At 46.6% G+C, this 26955-nt stretch overlaps 2 protein-coding genes across 5 annotated transcripts in view; one reads left to right on the top strand and one right to left on the bottom strand.

The window, feature by feature from the left end:
* Positions 1-26955, bottom strand: part of LOC135906350 (protein shisa-4-like) — a 184461-nt gene that overhangs the window by 103203 nt on the left and 54303 nt on the right. Inside the window, exon 1 of one of the 2 annotated variants that reach the window (XM_070538886.1) lies at positions 18564-18644. The exons of the other annotated variant lie outside the window; for it this stretch is intronic. The gene's annotated coding sequence lies outside the window, so the exon portion shown is untranslated. Of the gene's footprint in view, positions 1-18563; positions 18645-26955 lie in introns of those variants that run through there. 2 annotated transcript variants of the gene reach the window in all.
* Positions 12422-26955, top strand: part of LOC135906347 (uncharacterized) — a 55871-nt gene continuing 41337 nt past the window's right edge. For all 3 annotated transcript variants that reach the window (XM_065437688.1, XM_065437689.1, XM_065437687.1), the window contains exons 1-6: positions 12422-12595; positions 16346-16542; positions 17454-17515; positions 18606-18811; positions 20473-20596; positions 25125-25194. In XM_065437688.1, the coding sequence (XP_065293760.1) occupies positions 12579-12595; positions 16346-16542; positions 17454-17515; positions 18606-18811; positions 20473-20596; positions 25125-25194 (676 nt within the window). In that variant the 5' untranslated portion in view covers positions 12422-12578. The remainder of the gene's footprint in view (positions 12596-16345; positions 16543-17453; positions 17516-18605; positions 18812-20472; positions 20597-25124; positions 25195-26955) is intronic.

Genomic DNA, 26955 nt, shown 5'->3' with positions numbered 1-26955 from the left:
AGACGACAAGCGGGCATTCGCCGTCTGTTTTTGATCTGTTTCTGTACGCTACTAGGGCCTTGCTGTCTCGCGTCTGTGGTCGCAGTGCCCTGCACGTTGTAAGTATGCATTGTTGAGCTTCGGGGCTGGTTCGGGAATTCATCTCGCCTGCGCGAGCAATGTATTTCTTGCTTGTTTGTGACGTGCTGGCAGAGTTGGGATAAATAAAGGAGGCGCTTGACACTATTTCTCTCAGTTGTTTGCGAACGCATAGCCGGTGCAACTTATTGTGTATTGAGTTTCACGGAAAGATGGTGACACATATAGGGCTTTAATTCTTTTCTTAGCTTCACCAAAATATAAAGATTGCTTGTGGTAGATAGCATAAATCTAACCCTTGAGCTAAATTATATGATGAGGCGGTCATTACTTCTGCGAGAAATCATAATATTTAAATTAATAATTAACGCAACTACGCTAATTATATTATTAATTATTTACTTTGCCGCACACATTTCGATCTGCCAATTGTAGCTAGCGAGCTCGCAAGGCATATCGAGCTGGAACGAATTCTGTGGATGTCACCGGTTTTGCAGGATGCGCCGTCGGACCTGCGGTAAGTGTGCCCTGTTGTTCCACTTACTTTTTAAAGAAAACGTTTAATGCATTAAAACACAAAAATAACTGGAGCGCCGATGCATTTCGTCGGAGACGTGGAAAATAAATCTATCGAAATTGGTGTAGTCTTGAGAATCCGTTCAACTTAATACGCCTTGCAGACTCACCGGCTACAATTCTTAAATTCAAATATAGGCCATAAAGTGATTAATTAAACACTTAATTAGCGCATATATGTTAATTCTTCAAATAAGCATTTTAATTTTTCGTAGAAGTTATGGCCGCCTTACGAGTAACACACACACACACACACACACACACACACACGCACACGCACACACACACACACACACACAAACACACACACACACACACACACACACACACACACACACACACACACACACACACACACACACACACACACACACACACACGCTCTGAAGCAAGCTTCGGGACTGCATCGAAGAATCCCGGCCGTTCAAAATTAATCGGCAGCCCTCCTCTGCAGTGTCTTTCTTAACTTCTGTGTTGCTCTTGGACGCTGAACCTCATCAACCAATGATCAGCACAGGCACGTATGCAGGCACAAACGCTCGTACGCTTGTGGTGATGTACGCAGAAATAAGTAGTGAGATAGACAGAAGCTCCTCGAGGCCATTAGGAATGCACCAGCGCCATATGGCGCGGCTGTTCAGCAGTCTGGAAAATCAATGCGTCGCTATAGCTGCGCCCGTCTCACAGGCGGCGCCGTGTTGGCTGCACTGCTGAGGATATGGATAAGAGATAAGCGAGAGCCGAGGATTCAGGTGTTCTCTCTGGGCTGCGCGTTCGCAGTTACTTTATTTTTGTGCGTGGTTTGTGCTTGTCTCCAAAGAGTGTGGGCATCCCTCCATACCACTACCCGCCGCGCTAGCTTAGCGGCTACGATGTTGCACTGCTAAGCACGATGTCACGGGATCAAACATATAGGCCGCGGTGACCGTGGCCTATATATTGTCACGAAAAGACTCGGTGGAGGCGAAATGAAAAAAAAAAAGAACATCCCGTGCCCCGTGCATTTGGGGCACGTGAAAGCTCCTCTGGTTGACTAAGTTAATCCGCAGTCCCCCACTACGGCGTGCCTCATAATCAAATCGTGGTTTTAGGACGTAACATGCCAGAATTAAATTCAATTCTCCATACAACTATAAAATAAAAAGAAATTAGGCCGGCAAGAACCGTTCTCTGTAGGCTTCCCTTCGCTGATCATATCTTTCCTTTTCTGATCATAATGTTTTTAAACGTTGCAGTACGTATGAGCTTCTGTTGTCCTGCGTTTCTTCCCCCCCCCCCCTTCTTTTTTGCACCATGGTTAGTTGCTCTGCATTGCTTACGATCTAATTCCTCTTATTCAATGCCCTTACATAGGCCTGCGAGATATTACAAATAGATAGATAGATAGATAGATAAATAAATAAATAAATAAATAAATAAATAAATAAATAAATAAATAAATAAATAAATAAATAAATAAATAAACTGCCATGGGTGCCCTACTCGGAAAGCACTAGAAGACCTGCATCACATGATTTGATCTCGCATCTCATGTTTATCCCTGCAGGTCTACTGTAATGCCTGCTTATACGCTGCAATTCATGGCTGGAGTTGTGATACGTGCTTGGACAATGTAGCAGCGCCGACGCCTTATTGTGTGCTACGCAAACAACACAAATATTTCTGCTGTGGACGTAGCCCTCAATATGATACCGTTCTCTATAAGTGGGTATGTTGGCATGGGAGAGGCCGTTTTTTATTGTGCGAGGAGGATGAGGAAATGAAGAGAGGGAATGGCAGGGACGTTAGCCAGTTTATACACCGGCTGGCTGCCGTGTGCTGGCGTGAGGTGACAAGAGGAACCAAAGGTGACAAAAGGAGACACTAGCTGAAACGAAACAAAAAAGCAGAAAAATGAAAACTGCGCTTGATTTTTGGTGAAGCGCACGACAATTCTCAAAGTCTGCCACTCGGCCAACACTGCCCCGAGGAGCCCGACAACGCATTCGACGCCTTGTCGGCTGCGGACGGTCTGGACCATGTGTCCGAGGATTCTCTCTCTCGACAAAGGCCGACTGTCCGTGGAGTCTGTATTACGCGGTTGAGAGTTCATTTCTTCGTGCACCGTACTGAGGGCATTCGCAAGGAAGATGCGAGATCATCTCCTCGCTGCAACAGTTATTGTTTCAAAGCGTTCGTGTATAGGAAGTTTAATACGGTACCACTTTAATCTGGAATAGACATGCTATAGACGATCCTTTCAGGCAAACCTCTCCAGCTTTCAGTAACTTTTGCGTACCCTCTTGCATTCTTTTGTACGCTCGCTGGTTTGCATCCCTTTAACATTGAGGGCGCAAAATATAAAACGCCCTGTGAACTATTTGTATGAATGTTACGAGTCCTTCCTTTCTCGGTGCTTTACTTCCCAACAAACACAGAGCCGATAATATAGTCAAGAAAGCTTGTTTCATTCTTGTTTCATTTGTCGTCTGGATATTAACGCGCACTATACGACGAAACAGGCGAGAGATTTTAACTGTTACAAAGTTTACTCCTATAACCATCATTTAATCGTTTCCTCGCTCTCTTTGTGTCAAGAATGCAGTAATTGCGACACGGACGACAAAATTTAACCTTAGTGACGCGCCGTGTTTACAGCGAACATGTTGAGGCACAGAACGCTATTAGAAGGAATGTTCGAAATTTCAGATACCGGCTTTTAGGCCTAAATGGTACGAAAGGCAAGAGTGCAAGAGGTGCAGGCGCACCTGGCAAACGTCTCAGAAGACGGCTGCCTGCTCATCAGTGAAACAGAAGCGCTGAGAGCTGTCAAACTATATATACGGATCCGCGGGAGCTACGAAAGAAGATGGTGTATGGATGCGATGACAAGCCACTGCGGTGAGCTTTTTTTTTTCCGCTCTGTCAGGCGAGTCTGCGTGGAAACGATAAAGAAAAGCAACAGTTGCAACAGTAACAGAGCAGACAACAGAACGATGGCCCAGAAAAAAAAAAAGAAGTCTGAAGACAAGCGCCGCAAGACAAGTACGAACGACAACGCAGCCGAAGCAGACGACAGCTCAAGTTTTCGCCTTCCGGGCAGAACAAATGCGCGCGCCGATTGAGGCCAGCCGAAGGGCGTTTCTCACTGGTTGTTTGTCTTTTCTTTCACTTTGGCTCTTTCTGGGCGAACGTTCGATGCCTTCTAGCTGCGCTGGTGACGCGCGAGCGAGACTGCGGAAAAACGGCGCCATGCCATCGCCGGCGCGGTGACAGTTTTCCGTTCCGGCGCGCTGCCTTTCCATTTCGGCGGAACAATGCCTCGACCGCCTATGTGCTACGGCATCGGGCTAAGTGTTAGCTCGCGTCACTTCTTTCTTTTGCTTGCGGTGAGCCTCAGAGCAATGCGCCGCTATACGTCTCCTATACCGCACGCACGGACCGACCCCGAGAAACGTGCGGGAATCGATGCGTTCTCTGTGGTTCGCGAGGAAAAAATAAACTCCCCCCCCCCACCCCCCTTTCTCTCTGCACGCGTAGCCGCGGGCGCTTTTTCGTTGTCGTTTGGAACGCGCAAGGAGGCACGCACGTATAGGGCGCAACGAGCACAACGTGGGCGCGTGTATGTGCGTGACAGGATGGGTGGCGTGATATTTCGGCACACCGAGGAACCCGACTATGCTCGTCGCTTGTCCCACGACAACGCGGAACAAGTTTTCAAAAATAGATCGCTTCGTTCCTCGGGCACAGAAGAAAAAACAGAGGATGTTGTTATTCGTCTTTCCGAGGTTCTCACTCGTTCAACAAGATAGTGTGCGTATATATATCTATCTTTAATTTGATAGTAAACGAACGAATAGCAGCAGGTGTCGTTTCACTTGTGAAGTGCATCCTGTTGCAGAACACAGTGCATGCACGGAGTCTTGATTTTCCGGACCGCAGGGGTCGCTTTTGGATAACGAGAGGAAGAACGTTACTCCGGCCTAGAAGCACGGTTGGAATCCTACATCCTACAGTACGGTTCCGCTCGATGCCCGAACATGCTCGTGATAGCAAACTGCAACTATACTGCAACCTGATATACAGACCCGATTATGCGGAACTTCAGGACACTGAACTCGGTAGGCGTCAATGAAACGGCATGTAGATGTTACACTGAGCCGAACACTTCACATATTAGAGCACTGCTGACTCATAATAGACCGCAGTTCACTTCCTGTGTGTTTTCAGAGTTGTGCTTCACTGTTGTCAACTAAGTTTTCACTTGCGACTGCCAAAATATGCTGCCTGCTTCTGAAAGCCTGAATACGAGACTGTTACTGTTGACGGGCATTGAGTAAAAATTATGTTTATACTGATTAACCCGTGAAATTTCATCACGCTTCCGTGAAGAATATCCGGCAATTCAATTCCGTTCAGATGTATATGCAGAGGTGAGCATAAAAAAAAGAGAAAAAAAGAAAGAACCATTCTTAGGCCATCTATTCTTGTTTGGCGCAAAGCCGGCATCGTTATTATTCTATCAAGACTCGCTGCTGCCTTCCGGGTATTCATGTTTTGATAAACAGAGCGCTGACTTATAGATAAACTTTCACTTTTTTACAACATCTCTCTTAAAATCTCATTGTCGCGGGCAACGTATAAGACTCGCGGGAACAGCGAGGCAGACGGGCCTGTTCATGGTTAACTGAAATAAATGACATGTTCTTCAACAGCTGTGCAGACGCGGGTATCTCATATTTGGCGCTGTACGTCGCTGCAGCGCTCGTGAATTATGGCCTTGCCGGCAGAGCGGCCGCCATTTTCTGGGTTTAAACTTCCATTTTACCGGGGCCCATACCGCCTCATCTCTCACATTTGCATGCACGCTATGCCCGTGGACCGTCGAGCCCGGCTGCGTGAGTTCGTTGCCTGGAACGCTGAAAAAAAAAAAACGAAGCATTGTATTAAAAGAAAGTGAAACGGTGCTGCCAACGTTAAGTATATATGGGCGAAGCCTTCTTTAAGAAGCTGAGCTTGCTTCAGAAACGCGTTATTGCGATGGTGAAGTCTGGCTTGCTTGGAACACGCCTTCGCGATGGCGTCAGCTGAAACTGGGAAAAGCGCACTTTCTTTTTTGTGATAGTGATTTTTTTTGCTCCCGGTTTTGCATATTTAAAATGTCTGCTATTTCTTGATGCTGCATGGTGCTCGTTATCTTGATTCCGCTGCTATGGCGCAGATAGAGCCGCTCTTTTGTTTAACATGTGCAGCAGGGGTACAGTGCAAGGCATACTGTATACTGATCAACAGGTGCTGCATGCAAATGCCTTGGGTGCGAGAGATGTCCAAAACTTCAGTGAAACAGATCTGCCTCTCTTTGACGCCTGGTCGCTTTCGCACAAGACTGGGCGAAAAAATCACCTTTTCCGACTTTATTGAGTTGCGCGTGCATTTGGAGATGCTGATCGTGAGAGAACAGCGGCTATTGGCCTCGAGCTCCACCACTGGAAAAGCTGGCGCCACCGTCGGCGTGACGTGCTAGGAGGGATCACGTGGACATAGCGGCCGCGTCGGCTGCTTCGGGCGCGCCGGAGCGAGCTGAAAACGAGTTTAAATTCCCGCGTACGCTGCGGTTTTCATTTAGTGGCGAAATTTTCCCGCTTCGAGTGTCTCCTTTACAACGCTTGAAAGCACTACAATAGGTAGTAGTGGCTGCCTTTGAAGGCGCGCAACATGGTAGGCTACTGCTCGGTGCCGCAGGGCCGGACGCACGTAACGGAGGCCGGTGTCGGTCTTATTCACACGTAGCCGCAGGACAAGAAGCTGTGTGAAGCTTGGCTCGCGAAACATAAAACCGGCAGTCATCGGCTACAACTCGGGTATGCAACAAGCACAGACGCGAGGAAGATTTCTGCTACGGCGCCCGGTCTGCGATGTTCTCAAAACGCGCACTGAGACGCTCGCCTGAGTCCGCTGTCCGACTAATGTCATGACGGTTTGGTCTATGAACTTGTCGATACTATAGATACTGCCAAGTTCAGTGGAGTGGAAAGGCAGCGGTGAGAAGCACATTTAAAGAAAGCATGGCATATGGTCATGTTTGTGTTATGAATTAATGCACTGGATTACAAAAAAGGAGCAGCGGGAAATTGCACGCTGAGAACGCCGATAAACATACAGTGCGACGCAACTCCAGAAATAGTATTGAAAGGTCAAAGAATTTAGAAGAAAAAAAAGGATTGCATCGTCGCGACGGCACATCAGAGTCCCCGTAGGCGCCGAAGTCTCTACAATGAAATTATTTTTGAACAGCTCTGATAGCGCCCACGCAACAATGGTTGCCTGTATACTGTCAAATGCTCATATTCTGCGGCCTAAAGCTCATGGCACTGTGCGAAAACGCGCGCGCGGAGAAAGCGAAACAGTGCGCGGACAAGCATGCAGACGCGCAGTCGGTCGCTGCGAATCTGCGCGATCGCTGCATTGAGGCTTCATTCTATTACGCTCCATTTAGTTATAAAAACACTATAAGAACATATTTCAAATAGTTTGCTCTCGGCGTTTACCTACCTTTCACGCAAGAAGCCGGTTCGGGAGACTCCATCGCGGCGATCGCGCGCAGTGGCGTTCACTGTACGTATTCGGTAAAGAGATAGCGGCTGTAAACGATTGTGTGCTTTCAGCTTGCCCAAGATTATTATTTAGACAGTAAGAAACTTCTCTCGTTTCGAAAGTACTTACAGAAATGTCCGGGAGAGCTCGCGCGTGGTGTTTTCAGTGAGCGCTGACAGCAAAACCTATGAGGAGCGCGTCACGTGATCCCTCATACTACGGCATCGAGGCGCTTCCGATAGAGGGCGACTCCGTAACTCCTCGCCGCCAATATCCAGGTTGCAGCCTCCCCTTTCCAGTCGAGAAACCGGCTTCAGCGGCCGAATGAGCGTGGTACTTATTTATTTATTTATTTATTTTTATTTTTATTTAGTATTCTCGCAACTAACCCTCACCTCCCTTCTTAGGTGGCTGAGCCATTCCTGTGATGAAAGTTTGTTCGTCAATCCTTATTCCCTTTGCTCTTCGTCACTGGCTCGCACGAAGCTATGGAGTTCAGGGATCCGCCAATATTCGGCGGAACGGACGGATGATAAGAAGAACATCGGAGGAATATATTAACCTGGCAGAAATACATGTATGTGTTTATTAAAGACGCCGCGTTGCAGGGCACCGGTTTAATTTGGACCATCTGCATGCCGTTCTTTACACCACGCGCCGCGTTCCAGTCATTCGTTTCTTCCAATGCGCTCCATCGCACACACGTCCACTTGCATACGCGCGTTTCCTTTCTTTTTTTTCTGTTTTCCGTGTAGCGCGCTTTCGCCGTTACGCGGATGCCTTGGCCAGCCATTCGAACCCGCGACCTCGTGCGCGGGAGGCAGAACGAGCGCCGCGTAGCTTCCGAGCCGCGTGCTGCGCGGGCGTATATACTGCACAGCCTTGCTGTTATACAGCGGCACCCTATAAAGACAGACGGCGTCTCTCTCTGTTGCGCTATGGCCATTGCGGGGCTTTCTTTCTCCTCTCGCTCTTCTTTCTCGCTAAGGCCCGAGAGTTGTACCCCCTTGAAGTGCGCCGGCGCCGTCGATGGGAGCGCCTGATACGCGGTTAAATACGGCCCCCGCCCCCTTCCCCTTCCGCCTCCCTCGCGAGCAGTTTTCGCGGTCGCCCGCGGCGAATGAACCCTGGTCTGCAGCGCGGCGTGTTCGCGTAGCGCGACGGGCTCTCTTCTTCGGCCGCTGTAGTCGCGCGTCCCTGAAGCTAGCTACCGGTCGGTCGACGTGCCGGCGCGGTATCTTCTTGCTGCTTGCTGTCTATAGGCAGCGGGTAAACTGTCTCGGGGACGAGTTTTTGGGCATTGGGTTGCGTACGTGCCGTAGGGAACCATTAAGGAACAACGGCGAGTCCTTGTGCGAGAGCGCACGTGGAATGTCGTCGTCGCCGGCGTGCGTGCGTGTGTGTGTGCGTACTTGAGATTTTGGCGAGCAAAACAAAGAAATATGACGTGGGCCTTGTACGAAAGGGCTATAGCGGCGGGGCTTTCAGATTAGGTTCAAAATTACCCCCCGGCGTCATTACATGCTCCGCTGGCGGTGGTTTCGCTCCACATTAGTCCGACGTTTTTCAATTGAGTTAGGAGTGGCTGTGCCGCTCACGTCTCTTCATACACATGCAAGCGTGCCGTTTCACGCATATATTATGGAGGGTACAAGGGGTAACGCAGTCGGTGGGAATTTAAGAGTAAAAACCAAGCTCCACCTACAAAAAAGCAGTGCGACACCCCTTCACCACTGAAAGGGAGCTGAGCCAGCTGCGTCCGGCTCACAGCTTAAGTTATATACCTCTGCCTAATGTAAGTGCTCGGCTAATTGTAAAATAAAAGATCGTTGTTTCAAGCTACAATATTACGTTTGGCTGAGCGCTGATGTCACTATCTCTCGTAAAATTTGTCACGACATTCAGATTTCTTCCTAAAGCCGGTGACATAGAGATATAGATCTGTACGAAGAAAACAGCCATCGTAAGCACGCGAAAGCGCTTAATAGACAGTTTTAGTTACACGTACGTAGAGGCTTTGCGTACGTAGAGCTTCTACGTGTAAGCAGTGCGCATGCGTAAAACGTAGCGGCCGCGCGCTGGTTTCACGGACGTACGTGAGATTCATTTCTTTGCGTGCGTAATTCTGACGCACGTAGACAGCTTCGCGCGGGAGTTCCGCAAGATCACGAACAAGCGATAGCGGGCCGCGCGTGCGCAGACGGCTCGCATCGAAACACGGCGACAGGATTGAATTGGCTACCGCCGTGTTCACATTTCCCGATTGGAGCTATACGGGGTCCCTTTTGGCGTGCGTCGCGTACGTGTAGCTAAAAGCGTTTCAGATGGCGTGCACGTAAGGTACGTAGGCTTTTCACGTTTGCGTACGTGAACCCTCTACGTACGTGTAACTAAAACTGTCTATTGTCATTGAAGTAAGCGACCCTAAAGCCTAAACCACACCTACGCTTGCCGAAGCACGGGAGCTCGTGCCTGCGCGCCGTGCGTTTTCGGAGCCTCAAAAGAAATGGCGATTCGCTTATACAAGAGACGCACCTCAGCGCATGCTCACTTGGCTGACCGATAGGCGTTCTGACGCACATGTTCTTGCGCTTCGTTATTGACAGTGCTTCAGAATTGCTGATATATTGATAAATGCGATTCTGTTGATTTCCGAGCTTTTAGGTCAGTCCAAAAAAGTAAAGAAAAAGAAAAGCGCATTCTCGCATGACATGCATGCCTCACTGAGTGCTGATCGTACCACGCTGTTGCTGCGTACGGCCGGGCGCGTGGAAACCCGCTCCTATCGCCGATATTTACGTACTCTCTCTGTTGTCCCACCCTCAAGAATTTTTTTCTCCTCTCAGCGCGGAATAGCAGGTCTACGAAAGGCCAGTTTCCCTTCCCTTTCACGAATTATTTTTTTTTCTAACACATAAGGTCTACGGCGAATTGTGAATCGCTTTATAAATCAACGCATTTATTTCATCCGTAAGGCTTCTGAAAGTTCTGGTGATCGGTGATCGCTCCGTGGCTGGCTCCGTGACTGGTGATCGGTGAAAGTTCTGGTGAGTCTGGTGAAAGTTCTGGTGATCGCTCCGTGGCTGACGTTCGCCCTCGTATTATGGCATTGCAGAGCAGCGACTGAGCTCTGCACCAAACGCGTACATTCGTCTACGACATCACTGAACTACGTCACTACTGCCCGCGACGTCACTGAACGTATACGGCTGGCGGAGTAGCAAATGACGTCCTTATTTCTGGGGCACTATTAGGTGATACGTATTCACTGGCCATTTACGGCGTTATCAGGCACGCCACATAGCTACGTTGTTCTCCCAAAGCCTGTACTCTTTTCATCTAGTCATGATGATTTGCAATATTAATGTTCTTTTTCTTAAACATTCCTACAGATGATTCTAAATAGGGATATAGGCTGGGTTGCAGTAAGATTGTCCAAATAATCATTCCTAATAAGGCAACTGAATGGGAGAGAAATAAAATATAACAAAAGAGAAAGAAATGTTGCGTGCGCCAAAACTTTGCATAGGTACGCGAGCAACTATTATTCAATTCACTGCGAACGCCAGCAGTGGGAGCAGTGGCAGCAGCTGTGGTAATACTTTGCTTGTGTGATATTGGAATGTAGCTTCTCGTGGGGATTGGTCAGGCATCAGGGTGCACAAATGCAATATATTAGAGTACATTTAAATGTGAACCAAATGAAACAAAAGTTGAGTATAGGTTGGTTGGTACCTAAACTAAAAAGAAAAAAAGTACGTACAAAACTGTCAATGCAAGTTAATGGTTGCACAAAACGAACCAAAGCTCACGTTTCAACTGCTGCTACGTTGTTCAGTAAGTGAAGGCGCCGTCACTTTACCGTGCCCGTTCACACATGCACGACGCTCTTTATTTGCCGGTGCTGACTATATGCGTAGTTACTCGTTTATCTCTCGTTATGACTTCTGTTTTATTTAGCCGCGTTATTTTATCGGCTCATGCGCTTTATGAGCGCAGACAGATTGAATGAATTTGTCTTCATTCCTTGTCAAAAGAAATTGCATAGCGGCCGTCTTATGGCACGAGGACAAGGACTACGGGCTCAGAGTTGCAGTGGACTGCGAGAATGGAAACATATAATTTGAAATATATTTCCCTTCGCCAGGTATCCGACACATATAACACCATCACTACCACCGTTGTCATTATTGTCAAGTCTGGTCATCGTTCCTCCGTGTTCGGGCTGCGACAAACCTGGAATAGTTCATCAGTGTGTGTTAGCTTGCCGCATATTTTCCAATTCAAGAAAGATGATTTTTAATATCCCGCTAAGTCCATGTGGCAATTGCATGAATTCAACCACCCTTCCTGCCTTCTATTCGTGCCTCCGGTATTCTCTTGGCCGTTGTCAAAGGAATCAGTACAGTGGGACAGAAGCTTTTGTTGTAAATAAGGTATTGCATGCGTTTCACATATCGCAGGGTGTCCCAAATATCATACATCAAGATTTAAAAATTAGCACATTCCACGTAGCCGGACAGAACCAAGCTATTGTTGTTTACGTTCTCCTGGGGATACTCAGATTATTTTTTGCATTCTGCCTAATTACGTAATTAGTCTTAATTATTTAATAGAGTTCTGAAATATTATAATTAGATGAAAAGTGTACACGATAAAATTGTAAAGCAGCATGAGAAACTCCCCATACAGCTTTCAAGTCGCGCGTCAATTTTGCGTGTGTTTCACGCTCGGAAAAACTTTTATGCAGCACATATTGAGCAACAGAAAGCTGTATTGGGAGTTTTCATGTTGCTCTACAATTTTCTAATCGACACTTTTAATTAATTGTAATATTTAAGAAGTTGATTTATTAATTAGAAATAATTATGTAAATGATGGGTATGCAAAAAAATCTGAGTATCTCCTAGTGACGGCAAACAACATTACCTTGGTTCTGTCCAGCTACGTGGCATTTGCATATTTGTAAATTTTTGTGCATGATAATTGGGACACCCTGTATATGAACTTTTTTTCTATTCAGCTAGTTACTTGGTATTCGCCCCCCCCCCCCCACCTCTTTTTTTGTCTCTGTCGTTCTGCTCATACAAGTCTGACTTATTCCAAAACAATTTGCTTTCTTAGTGGGTGTGCGCCACAGTTTCCAAATGTCGTCATCTTCACCGCGTGCAGGACGCGAGAGCCCAAGCTCCGCGCGACCACGTCAGATCTGCGCGTGACATCGTAAGCCGTTCATCTCTTCGCGATTATCTCTTCTGACGGCTGTTATCCGCGCTAAGAATCCTCGTCCCTGCCGGCTACCGAGACGTATTCCTCTTGCCCGCACGCATACAGCTCTTTGGCCGAGCGGGATGGACAAGACGAGCAGGTGGGTTCATTTTGTGTTTTCACTCCCCCGCGGCTTTGGTGCCAATGTCTGTCCCTGTCAGTCCGTTGGACGGCTAGAAGCTTGCTTGCTACGGGATCAACGAAGGAGAGACGCACGGGTAGGGGCGGGGGGAGTGGTTACAGTGTGCTGAAATGAGGCGGTCTGCTGAAGGAAATTTGATTGCTTTTCTTGTGTTGATTGTTGATGCGGTGCTCGTTTATTGTAAGTGACGTGTTGAAGACCGTGGTACGTTTGTCTCGCGTCGCCTTTGCAACTCTAATAGAAACACACAAGAATCCCCGCAGAACCTAGCCCACGATGGATGTCGACTTTGGTGCGATTAGCATTAAAGAAACGTAGCGACACAGTTCTGTCCCCGCCGAAACGCGTCACGTATGAGACGTGTTGCAAGTGGGCTCCACGCTCGCTCATCCCTTCGGACACGCTGAGCCATCTGGCCACGCCGCCGCGAAGTTCAGACGCGGTGGGTGTCGGAATATATATTTTGGTTTATTCTATTCTAACCAGAAGACCAAAGGGAAGTGGGCAGATAACGAACGCAGAGACAACGAAGTAAGGCAGCAACAGATAATGGTTAATGTCAAGTGAAGCCTGGAGCGATGATGTGGGCTACGGCCATAAAAAATTTTAAGTTGCGATCAATCGCAATAAGCGCGCCGGGAATGTGGTTCCATTCTTGAGAGTCCTGGGAATGAGACTCGTGGCATGCTCAAACGTGGCACTGCAAAATTCCAACCTTATGGTGATGCTCAATGCGAGATGAAACGTATGTTGAGATGAAATAAGGTTATCGCGCTTGTAGGAATTGTTGACGTATAATTTGTGAGACAGAGCAAAGTAAAAGCACTTACAAAGGGCAGAAAGCAAAGTAGGTTGCAAGAGCTTTTCATAGAAGATACGCTTGCTGTAAGCTGTAAAGGAGTGATTTGGGCTTGTTGGTAAGACATCGTGAGGCTTATAGCGCGTTAAAAAGACAAGGACGAAAGTGAGACGTGACACACACAAGCGCTATTGCTGTACGACTATAACTACTAAAAATAAAATGCGCGCCATTATTTCTTAACTCGTTCAAGGAATTGAGTAAGGGCTTCAGAATGCTGATCCCAGACGGATGGAAACGTATTACATTTTACTCTGAATTAACGTCTTGTATAAAAGTAACTTTAATGATGGGCGAACAGACGGAATAGAACAGAAGGAGCACGCTATGAAATATACCGGTTGTTTGAGCGAACTCCTTAAACAAAATTTAGAATTGCCTGTTGCAAATGGCACAATTCTAGTCCGTGAGCGGGTCTAGTCGAAGAGGCGGACATCACTTGCAGAAAAAAAAATATTGAAATGTATGCTCGACTAATTAAAAAGCTCACTAATTAAGTGTTCAACTAATTACCTTATGGTAGATATTGCAAATAACAACTTCTACCCGAAGAGTTCGCAAGGCGGATCTACTTGGAACGATTCTCGGCATGACACCAGTTTCTAGGTATTATTTCCCGATCTTTGCGGAGAAATACATTGACGTTCCAGTTACTTTTGTGCTTCAATGCATAAAACGACGTTTTGTCAAGAAAGCAAGTGGAAAGACGGTGTATTTTTATTCGCAGGTTTAACGCCGCATACCTCCTAACTGGTGTCATCCATACAATTCTTTTCAAGTGGATATTCCTTGCAGTCTCAGCTGCTAGAATTTATAAATTGCAATATGTACCATAAGGTAATAAGCTGAAATCTGAGTTAGTGAATTTTTAATCAGTCTATTATGCATATAATCATTTTTGGCGTAAATAACGTCCGCCTCTTCGAGCACACCAGCTCATGGACTAGAATTGCGCTATGTGTTACATGAAACTTTAAAAAAATTTCAATGTGTTCAATGAAACATACCATGGCACATACGCAATGACGCTAAGTTGGTACGGCAGTTGGTTTCGAACTCGTTTCCTTCAGCACGGCAGCGCAATACTCTGCACATCAGATCACGAACTATACTGAGTGATCCAAGTTAGCGCAAACGCGGTTAGACACATCCTGGATAGTGCATGTGTGAGGTATCCGACGAATGCTGATTGCATGAGAAAAGCTGTAGAGGCTCTATACTGATACACGAGAAATGAAAATGAGAACGAGCGCTAGGAAATTCGACACATCACTCGAAAAATCACGATGGGGACATGTACGGCGCTCAATTCCTAACAGACACCTTTTCGAGGAAAACGTGGCATGCCTTCGCGCGGTCATTGACGCGTGTTTAGCTAGCGGTGGTCAGCACACGTATTGGCAAGAATTTCTGCCCAGTCCATTAGTTAACGCAGGCGCACACAGTTAGTATCTTTCGTTTTTTCTTTTCTTTCTAATAGAAATTGCTAGGTGGAATCGAGCACAGCGCTATAATGCAGGCTTCATTTCTTGCGAGCACAGCTTGCCACACATTCTTCCTCTCGCTTGAAAGCTGTACTGCGTGGCTTGTTAACCGTTAACATATGAAATCGACACGCTGCTTGAAAATCAGACGACGGCGCTTTGACGTGGAGACGCGAGACGCAGGGACTCGCGCATTCGCCTGTGCGCGCGCCTGATTGGCTGACGTCTGTCACAGCTTCCAACTAAGTCGCACGTTATTGACATGTAAATAGTGGGCCCCACGTGATTACGCTGTGAGCCCACGTGAGCACTCGCTCAAGAGCAACAGAAGCGTGGCTGCTTTTTACCCAGGCGCGTAGAGCTTCCGACAAAAAGTTACTAGAGTGAACTCGGCGCTAGTGTCTACGGGAGCTGCAAGAATAAACGATTCAGCCGGCTTTATAATGATGATTGAGCGCGTGGATTTGCCTCAATTTCGTCCTTCTCGCTTCAAACGGACTTGTGACTTCGCGAGTTGGTAAGTTTCATACATGCGGCGTCATAAATGCCACATTTTGTAATTGAAATTGTTTTACTTCGCTTAAAACCCCGATATGATTATGACGCGCGCCATACAGGAGGGGGGGGGGGGGGTGCGGCGGCTCCGGATCAATTTTGACCACCTGGTGTTCTTTAACGTACACCTAAAGTCTAAGCACACGAGTGTTCTTGCATTTCGTCCCATCGAAATACGGTCGCCGCGGCAGGAATCGGACCCGTGATCTCGAGCTCGGCAGGGCGATGCCGTATATCCACAGGATAACAGCGGCGAGTTGCACACGCATGCGTACAGAGGCTAACTGCCTGTGTTGCCTTAGAAAACAATGTGTTCCTGGAAAGTTAGTAACATAAAGCGTCGTAGAACGGATAGAATGGTTGAAGCCACAAGCACGGTGCTTAGGCAAATCGATGCAATAACCATCGTTCCCATCATCGCCGAACAATGATAGCACCACCAGCAGCATTCCTTCTACCCGCGGTGTTTTCTTAGCGGCTATGGAGCTATGCTGCTAAGCACCAGATCCCTGCCACAGCGGCCGCATTTGGATGGGGGAGAAATGCGAAAACACCCCTGTACTTAGATTTAGGTGCACGTTAAAGAAGTCCAGGTGGTCCAGATTATTCCGGAGTCCCCCACTACCGCGTGCCTCATTTTGTGCCTCCTTTTGGCACGTAAAACCACATAAAGTAGATTAGAATTCCTTGTAGTAATTTTTGTGGAAAACGCCTTACCCACGCGCAACAGTTCGAAGATGCGCGTTCTCTCGAACCGATGGAAAAGTGCGCCCCCTGTCCTTCAGTTATTGCGAATGACGTCACGTGCAGGCTCGTGTTGCCGGCGTGTGCGCTGTGCTGCCTGGTGTTCGCCGTGACGAGATGCGGCGCTGATCGCATCGACTTCAAGCGCGAGGCTGCCGGCCGGCTTCAATCCATCACAAACCACACGGTGGAGCTGATCGGGCCGTGGATCTACATCGCCCGCTACCTCATCTACTTCATGGCCAAGGAGCCCGTCAGACCGGGTAACACACGTCGCCATATGGCCAGAGCGGTGGCCTAAGAACACGTTTCTGGCTTATTTTTTTCATTGGGTGCATTTCGCGCCTCGCGCGAATCATTGCTTTAACATGCAAATTCGAATGATACAGGACATCCACCTTGTACGGTAACTATACTAGGTAGTTATAAAGCCGAAATTGCATCGCGCTGCTTGGACAGCGTAACTTGCAGTACGCGCAAGCGGAAACAACATGCGAACGCGCGCGGCGTGCCATGGAACATGGGAATGTGTCGGCGCCTATTAGACTTTTACTCTGGGGCAGGCAACTTACGCCTTCGATGTTTGTGCGTTTCTTCAGCGCTGTGATCAACGCTAATTAAAAGATTAGTTAAGAGAGGCAACACCTCCGTGGGGTGCATCACCTCGTGACAAAAGAAGTGGCGTCTCACTGGTGTCTTCGATGGTTTCGCCGGGCACGGCAAGCTCACTGGAGCTCGTATTATACTGTATTATATTTAATCGGGAATGGTATTGCTACAAACCTGAACTATTTGGATTATATGCAGCGCAGAAAGATCGAACTTCAGATTGTTGTTAATTCAAGAGAACCGAACAAGGTGAAATGGCGAGAGATTTTTAAAAGCCCTTTTCATGCGGTTCTATTGTCCGTAACTGCCAATACCGTGCACAAATGGTTCCAGACGATTAATGACTCTGCGAATACCATGTGAATACCATACACGTGACTCGTGTTCCAGCAGGCATTGACGCTTACTCGGTTACGCGAAGAGCATCGAAGCTGCTTGTTTGGCAAGCCGTGCATATATGTACCGGTATTTCAAGCTAACCGTTATTTAGTGGGCGGTTTGTATTAAAAAAAAATGTGAAAGAGAAAGCACTGAACAGCGTTATAATTTCTATCTTCCTCGACAGATTTCTTCTATGATTTCCTGGAACAAAGAACTCAGCCTACATTTAAAAACCTGATCAACCAGGTGAGATTTATTAGCTCACGCTCATGTCGCTTTAAATACGACCCATTTATAAAGCGGAAGTTCAGGTTACCGCAATCATATCTTCCATAGCGATGAGTGTAGCAGATTTCTTTAGAGCAGGTGTGGATCCACGGGAGCTTGACACACGCCATCCGGGTAATTCCCGCGTTTTGCTTTGCCGTTCAATACCTTACTTTATAAATTAAATATAACAATACAGGCCTGCATTCGTACGTCTGTTGTCCAGAGCAGCGCCCATTACGCGCAGGCAATATCCAACATGTTTTGTGCAGAGGATCGTAGTTTAAAAGAAAAAGAAAACATTGGGGCACCCCGTCATATTGTCCCCCTATGAAGCTCTGGCGCATTAAGACTGCTCAAGAGCAAAACACGGCAGCAGCTGCAATAACAGTCGTATTGAATATGCTGTAAATGTTTTCAAATCATCGTCGGCGATTCGTTAAGCGTAATCAACATCTCTTTGTCGATCCTTCGAAGGATGACATTTTCATAAGCATCATAGGCCTACGGTTCAGTGAGCGTGCACCCGTACAAGAAATGCTTTTTCTAGCATTGATGTTGTTGCATCTGCTCAGTTCTTGGCGGCCGCCGACGATTTGTTAAATGCGGAGACATAGCAGCTCAGGCGTTGGAACAAGCACATAGCTACGAGTTATCCGCAGGATCATCATCATAATAATAACGATCATCATCATCATCATCTCGTCCCGCCAAAGGGCATCCAGCAATCTCCCGTGTGAGCTTTGTTGCCCTATCAACCGCCTTATAAAAGCACGACCCACGTCTCCCGCATTAACCTTCACTCATGTTTTTTTTGCTATCAACACTGGCTAGTCGAGCTCCTCTGACCGATGACGCCGCGAAACGTTCGCCATGGCGGTGAGCACAACAGTGGCAGCAACAGTAGTAGTAGTAGTAGTAGTAGTAGTAGTAGTAGTAGTAGTAGTAGTAGTAGTAGTAGTAGTAGTAGTAGTAGTAGTAGTAGTTAGTGTTGTATTAGTTGGTGTTGTAGTAGTAGTTGGAGTACCTGTAGGTGCTGTTGTGTAATGCTGTTGGTCGCTGGTTGCAGGTGCGTATCCACCAGCCGTACATCTACCAGTTGTTCCAGATCATCCTGGTGTTGACCAACATTACGACAGTCGTGTCGATCTCGATAGTCGGGCTCCGCTCCGCCGGCACCTGCGGCGCGTCCACCAGCCAGGACGTGACCATCAACTACCGCCTGCTCTTTCACACCTACACGGCGTCGGCCCTGATCATCTGCGGATCGGTGATGTAATAAGGGGCTGCTTATCCCTATACCAGCTGTGTCTTACCAGTACTCACGCACGAGGCAGAAACCTGGAGGCTTACGAAAAGGGTTCTACTTAGTTACGCATTTGTAAACTTTGTGCTTCTATTCCTTTTTTCGAACTGACCGATTTTCGTTAATTTGTACTTTTTTGTGTGCGAGAATTCAGTCCCTTTAATCAAAATTATGCTCGCAACAGTCACTATAATTGAGCTTTCTCAAATGCAGTGAATTTCATTCAGATCGGCTCGGAGATTGCCTGATAAAAGCATTTATGCGTTTTGCATGTATTTGACTATAGCAATAGGAATACATGAATACTACGGCGGATGCTGCGTATGGCGCGGCGGCGCGTGAGCCCTGTCTTGAAAGCGATCTGCGATGCGGACACGAATGTGGGCGCACCGAGGGCTGATAGCTTCGTGTGCGTTGTAGCACCCGTGCGCTTGCGCGGCACCCACGTGACTGTGACGTCACTGTGACTTTTTTCTCTGCTTTCTTTTGCTGGCTGAGCATCAAATTAAAGAAAAGAAATGAAAAAGACATCTCCACACGTCTTTATCCTTTTATTGCTAGTAGGCCATATGTATACGCCGAGAAAATTCGACAGGGGTTACGAGAAACTAATTTATTAGTATAGCTAGGTTCATCATCAATTTATTTTGTACAAAAGTTCTTTACGAGTCAGAGGACGCAATGCTATTTACTGGTCCTACTTGAGTTTATTGAGCGCAAATTAGTATGCCTTTTGTCTTGTGTCTCCCTCGTGTCAATCAATCAATCAATCAATCAATCAATCAATCAATCATTAGACTAATTAATTTATTAATGCTGAGATGCTTTAAACGCTTCCGCAGGTTACCCGTTGTTGTTCTCCACTTGTATGTGCCAAAATTAGCTGCTGCACCGATGAATGGCAGCGTTGCCACGCGATTTCATCACACTGATGATACATGTTACTTTTACATGGGTTCCGCTTCCCAATTTCATGAATGACCTATAGAAAGATTATTAGGATGAATCGCCGATGGTGTGCCAACTCCAGTTTCGTCGTGCATAATTATTCGCCATTGTCAAAACCTACGATCTGCATTCCACTGAAGTTCTAATTAGACATAGTAAAATAAGAAATATCGCTAGAAAGAACATGGAGCCATGTTCTTTTTTTTGCGCTCCTTTAATTTTACTATGTACGAACCACGAACCATTCGCTATCCCAGCAGCGAGTCTTATTAATCTAATTTCATTTCTTATGGTGCCAACCGCTGTATGGTCAAGCGGGAATAGTATTCTTTTTTTTTACCCGCCGTGGTTGCTCAGTGGCTATGGTGTTGGGCTGCTGAGCACGAGGTCGGGGGATCGAATCCCGGCCACGGCGGCCGCATTTCGATGGGGGCGAAATGCGAAAACACCCGTGTGCTTAGATTTAGGCGCACGTTAAAGAACCCCAGGTGGTCGAAATTTCCCGGAGTCCTCCCCTACGGCGTGCCTCATAATCAGAAAGCGGTTTTGGCACGTAAAACCCCATAATTTAATAGTATTCTTCTATTTCCTTTCCTGATTGGTGCTAGCTCTCGTTTTCTCACATTCTCCTGAAGGGAAAACGCGCGAGGTTAAAGCGCTCTGCGTCGCCCCACTTTTCCAGTGTCGGTGGCGTCTTCGTCCTTACGTGTGACTACCGCATCAACAGCGGCGTAGACCTTCTGGGCATCTTTGTGCATGGCTACAAAAACACCATCATGAACTTTCTCCTGACGGACGTTGTCAATGTGAGTGCGTAATGTCGAATGGCGAAATACGAGAGTCGCGTGGGCAGTGACAGGCAGCACCTTGTCATCAATTTCTCGCGCTTAGCAGTAGAAAGCGAAATTTTGCCGCTGTTATTTTCCGAGTACTCTGTTTTCGTGCCTACTCTATAAATTATTCATATTGTCGCTATAATATTTTTATTTCCTTTATGCAAGGTATAGGAGCGTGTACACATGATTTACGCGTATTCTACTTTCTGTGCCTGGTAATCTCTTGCGTATTGTATTTATTTTGTAACTGACTGCTGAATATATTTATTCTTACCTGCTATGGGTTGTGACCCTTAGACTGTTTTGTGGGGTCCCGAAGATCGAAATAATTCATTATTCATCATCATAATCATGATCATCAATATCACATTTGTGTCCCCTGCAGAGCGAAGGTCTCTTCCAGCGATCTCTAATTACACCTGTCTTGAGCCAGTTGGCTTCCGTCTTACGCCTGCAAATATCCTAAATTTCGTCGCACCATCTTGCTCTCTGCTCTTCTCGACGTCGCTTCCCTTCTCTGGACACCCATTCTGTAACTCTATTAGACCACCGGTTATCTATCCTAAGCATTGCTTGCCTGTAGAACTCCATCTCGTGCTCCTAATGTCAACTAGAGTACCGGCTATCTCCGTCTGCTCGCCAATACACACTGCTACCTTCATTTCCCTTAACGTTAAGCCCAACATCTTCCGTTCCATCGCTTAGTGTGTAGCCCTTCTGATGCTTCTATGTTAACCTCCAAGTTTCTTCCCCATGCGTATGTAAGATATATTCGGTAATGCTATTAAGCTTTAAGTTGCAAAATTGTTCAATATTGTTATTATTAGTTCGCGCTCCTTCACACCGATTTCATTTAGCGCTCAGGGAATTTGCATGTTACCTTCGCGTTTCCGATACCATGGCAAACTGTTTCCTCGATTGCCTCTAACATCATTCGTAACCTAGCACCCTGCACAAAACAGACGCAATGATCCAGTAGATATATCTCGTTTTATGTGATGAGATCGAGGCAGGCTGTCGAACCAAAAAGGTTTCTGCTTGGGGTTGGTTCAGGTCTAGCTCCGGAGCAAAATTATGTTACATTTTTAATCAGCCTTATTTCTTTCGATGATTCTTCCTGCACAACACGTCGCAGTCATGAGTTAAAAACTGCGCCACTGAAAGTACGCCTTGATTGTTTTGGTATACTTGTTGTCCCCCTTAATCATTCGAAAATATATTAAGTTAAATGGTTCGCTTAGAATCTTGACCCGAGGCGCTGTTTGTTCAAAAAATTTTTAACTTTATTGATCGTTAGGTCGCATGCTGGCGATTACCTATGTTTCTATTTACAACAAAATATTTTCTGTAACCAAGCGATTTTGTTTTTTCTTCCCGTGAGTACTCACTCCTGCTATGTCTCGTTTATGAGACAACTGTATAGGTAAATAAATATTGCTTAGAACCTGTTTCATAACAATTCGGAATTAAAGAGAATCAAAATATTTAGAGAATGTTTCCCAGGCTCAGTCGTGAGTTTATTTTTACCCTACGCGGTGCGGACCGATGAGCAAGCTCCGTCTCAGGAGTTCACGCTGCGTGTCAGGAAAAAGGCTGGAGATTCAAACACAGAGTTATAGCGTGGCCGTGCTACGAAAGGTTCTAGTGTTCTAGTCTACTATAGCCGGGCTAGTGGAAAGTTCAGTGAATCGTGTATATGTTTTCCTTTTCTTTTGCGTTTCGTGAATTCACGGCACTTTCAAGTAAATCAAGCAAGCAATTTACAGTTTCTCCGACATAAGTGCGAAAGGTCGTGATTTTGACTACAAATCCAAGCTTTTCAAAAAGAATGTTTAATTAGCATTCAGCATATTTATTTAAAAGGCTTAATCTCTACACCAAGTTATCTCGGATGTTTGCTTGATTCGCAAGGTTTCAATGCATTATGAAAGTTATGTTGAAAAAATGTAATTTAAATGCAGTCCGAGGACAGGGGTTTTCTTGAGACAATGTACATGCATGAAGTCCAAGTACGTGGCTGGAGATCGCTGAAATGGTGCAGTATAGGTAATTGAATATCTTGTGAAACTTGGCAAGAATGGTGCCGAAATTTATCAAATGTCGCAAAAGGCCTATGGAGGGGATGCTGTAAAGGAACGAAGTGCATTCAAATGGATGCGACGTTTTCGGGAATACCGTGAGGAGCTTAAGGACGGCGGAAGATCAGGACGCCCTCCACCATGGAGGCGTGGCAACGTCGCAGTTTCGATGTAGCGTTAGCAGATATGTGAGTAAATGTCAGGGGAATGTGGGCTCATTCCGAAGAAGGGGGTGCTATGACACACAGCGTCTCAAAGCGCGAACGGCAACGAGAGAACAATGGGGACAACTTGCACTTAACACACGTGCCAAACGTCTCAATGTGCTCGTCAGCTTGGGCGCGAAAGGAGTTTTAGGGAACTGTTTGAGCGCCTGGCTGCTTGCTGTTCTCGAAGACAGAAGTTCGATCCCACGGTCGGTCGCGCATTTCTTCTTTATAAACGACACCCGAACCGAGGCGAGACAGGAACTACCGAAAAAAGGCTTGGAATGAGGCAAACAATGCTCCGAAGATGAGCCGAGTCCAAAGAAGCACCCACAAATTTTAGTGTAAAGCGCACATAAAGCACCCATAATTTTCATCGCATGAAATGAACCTTTGGTTGCACAAAAAATTAACAACATAACGAGTTCAACAACTGCGTTGGTGTTATCTGAAGTTATTGGACTCTTGCCTGTAGCGGTGGTAATCGTTTCCATGACTACGGGAGGCTGTGAGCCTTTCTCCAACGGTTCCCGTCTCACGAGCCCTAGCAGAGCGTCCACAGTGCATTCTGAACCCTTTGTTTAAGCGGTCCGGAACGGTTCCTCCTATAAGTTCCGGTTCAAATTCGGTTCCAAGATGGTGCGCAATCAACGGTTCGGTTCACTTCCGGTTCAGATGAAAATGACAGGTTAGCTCCGGTTTTCCGTTCAGTTCCAGCTCGGTTCAACAACCTGGCTCGAGACCGCGTGTTCGGTTTACAGTGACGACATTTCGATGGGGGCAGAATGCAAATGGCTGTGTCTTTGGTTGACACAACAGCCTGCATCAAATTGCTGTCGATTTTCGCGAAAGCTTACGGCGAAAATATGCCTAAACCACTACGATACAGTTCCGCGTGCGTCCTACTTATAACGTGCACGAATGTTTACTCAATATGTCCTATCGAAATTCGATAAGAACAGGACCCGCTGTGCATTATAATATGTGAGGGGTTCGCATGGGAGCGACTCCGATGCGTCTTCCCTTTGCTTAACTCCTTCCGTACTGCGCCCGTTGGACATAGTTAGCCCGCTAACGATAGTTTGAAACGCCGCTTTCGGGACCTTCCGCGCCACTCATGGACACACTGCGCTACCGGACGTGAAGGAGGAGAACCGTATTTTTGTTATCTAAGCAATTCGCCTTTTTCCGACCAGGCGGGGCTTTTTGAACGCGCTTTGACGTTTCGCGATCGTCAAAGTAGAAAGCGAGAATGGCCGCCCGCTATCCATTGTTTGAAGCGCCGCTTTGAAAACCTTACGCGCCGCTCACGGACACACTGCTCCTTTGGACGTGAAGGAGCAGAACCATATTTTTTTGTTTTATAAGCAGTTAGATTTCTTCACTCCAGGCGCTAATTTTTTAATACACTCCGAAGTTTCGCAATTGTCAAAGTAGAAAGCAAAAATGGGGACCGCCTCTGGGAGCGGAGGGTGCGCTTTGAAAGATCGCGGATGTTGTGATTCGGCTACGTCTGCAGGTGATTTTATCGGACCGTCGAGCAGCACCGAGTCTCAGGATGCCGCCTATCACTGTAAGATAATTTACACCCTAAAAAGTGAAAAAGGGTGTAAATGTGTCTATAACTCACACCCTTAGGGTGTTATCTATATAACGGACACCCTAAGGGTGTGAGTTATAGACACATTTACGCCCTTTCTCACTTTTTAGGGTGTAAATTATCTTACAGTGTATTCGTCGGTTTTTGAGAGCGAGGACGACGCAAACCAGCCCGGTACATCCGCGGCCGCAGCCTGGCACGCCCAACTGTAGTGCTTGCGGTTAAATTTTTGTAGTGGAATGTGTTCGATAAAAAAATTTTCATTTCTTCGGACATAATGCCTATTAAACGGTAATACATATTGTATATCTCATATTTTTTACATATTTTTTTAGTAGATACATGCGTGTCTACAAACTTTGTTCAATTTTATCCCACATTCTTGATTCTGGCTACTTATATCTCTTTTTATGACATATGCCTCGTTAATAAAGCTTTTATGCGTGAAAAGTGTATTCGTTCTGCTTTTTGTTTATGTATTACATAAAATATTGAGTTCGATAGTTTCTTCACACAAAATAGGTCTAGCGTAACCTACAAAAAACACCTATTTTTTTCCCATGCTAGGCAAAGAGCTAACGCGTCGATTGGTGTTCTTTAATTCTCTCTGGCAGAATTCTGAAGTGACGTTTGCGCGCATGGTTCATGGGCTGGAACAACACCACCTATCGCTACGTTCCTCAGGTGAGTTACGACTTCCTAATGTTCGCAAGAAACCATGGTCGAAATCCTGTATCAACACGAGCCCTCGCGCTAAAGCTGTTCGCAAGAGCATGCACCCGCCATATCTGGACGTGGGACACATTAACAAAGACGGCCGGCTAATGACTGATAGATGTTACGAACTAAACGTTTTGTGAATAACCCGACCCCCTGTGTGCATGTTAAGAAGCCTCTTCTCGAGTAAGAGACTGGCGTCCGGGCACTTGCCGCTCATTTTATACATTGAATCACCGTAGTGACGCGAGGATGAGGTAACGTTAGATTAGCGCAGCATAGGTTAGGCCATGGCGAAGGCCAATCGAGCATGCCACGTAAGAAATAAAAAGTTTCGCATGTACTGTTCAGGTAGGGATCAAGTATCAGAGATGCGTGTGATTTGTCATCGCTGTCAAAATGGTCCCGTTATGCCATCGAGAAAAAAAAATTCCTTAGGAGCCATTTTTTTCGATGCAAATATAATTTGTAGTTAGCGGCAGACATTCCCTGTAGTCGCATGACTTGTTTTTTCTTTTTTCACAGGAAATTCCATGAATAAATTAATTTCATTTAAACGTAGCCGACTTTGATGGGGTCCTAAAGTAACGTTCTATGGTTACGACACAGCAAATACGGACTTCAAGTATAAAATATATATATCGGTGAACCTGTGAACACAACAGTGATGGGACGACTGGGACGCCAGATATTCCTCTAGTGTTCTTGGTACGAGGCTACGGCCTTATTCAAGCGCGAAAGTCGAGGGGCCAGTTTTGTTAAACACGTGTGCAGTGAGTGGCATGTCCTTTCTAAGTGAACATTTGAAAAAAAAAGAGGCGTGGAGTATATAATCGACACTGACGTAAGTTGTTCTTCTTCGGAAGCAAATTGTTCGCTTGTCAGCGAATGCTTACTAAAGCTGATGCCATACAAAGCTGCGTAAGCCTTAGAACAGAGGTGAAACAGCGCGAAAAAGACGAGGACACAAGGAAACAAATACCACAGACAAGCGCTTGTGTCCTCGTCTTTTTCGCGCTGTTTCACCTCAGTTCTAAGTATGAACCAACTAGCCCTCATCAAGATCTTACTACTGCGTAAGCCTTACAGCACGTAATGTTGCGCCAGCTATAGGGCATCACTCCCCCGAATTTGGTGAAGCTAGGCCACAACAAACCTCTTACGCTAGAATCGTTCGTAAGAGAAAAATTTTAGCCAATGCTGATGCTGGACATATTAGCGAAGGCGGCCGGCCAAATGGCAGATAGCACTTACGAATGAAGAAGCTTTCTGAATTCGGCTCCCGCTACTTTTATTTCGTTTATACTCGAATAACCCTATATAAGAATCGCACGTTCAACGCGAGCGCGTTGTCACAAAACTTTGCGACGCCAATCTGTATCCTGCATGCACAATTTCGCGCCCTCGTCGGCGCTTATCCGAAGGTTACTCAAAGGTTTCTACCGTATACTTTGCAGGAGACGTTTGTTCGACCACACGATAGGGACCTTGGTACTTGGAAACGAGTTTAGGTGAAAGTGCAGGGCAGGCAGCGGGGAACCCAAAGGCAGACTATAGTGAGTCAGGAGCTTAGGGCGCAGGAGCGACGGGAGTAATCCTGACGCTGCTTCTGGCGCTGCTGGTCTTCCAAAGCAAGCCTGCTAGCGAGCTGTCGGCACTCCTCCACCTGTGCGGTAGCTTCGGACAGGGTAGTTGACTCGGTTAGCAAGGCGATACGGAAAGATAGTA

Source organism: Dermacentor albipictus, chromosome 5, assembly GCF_038994185.2.
Source record: "Dermacentor albipictus isolate Rhodes 1998 colony chromosome 5, USDA_Dalb.pri_finalv2, whole genome shotgun sequence".
NCBI classification, from domain to species: Eukaryota; Metazoa; Arthropoda; class Arachnida; order Ixodida; family Ixodidae; genus Dermacentor; species Dermacentor albipictus.
The sequence above is the reverse complement of the archived record's forward strand: the minus strand, read 5'-3'. Positions and strand labels throughout refer to the sequence as shown.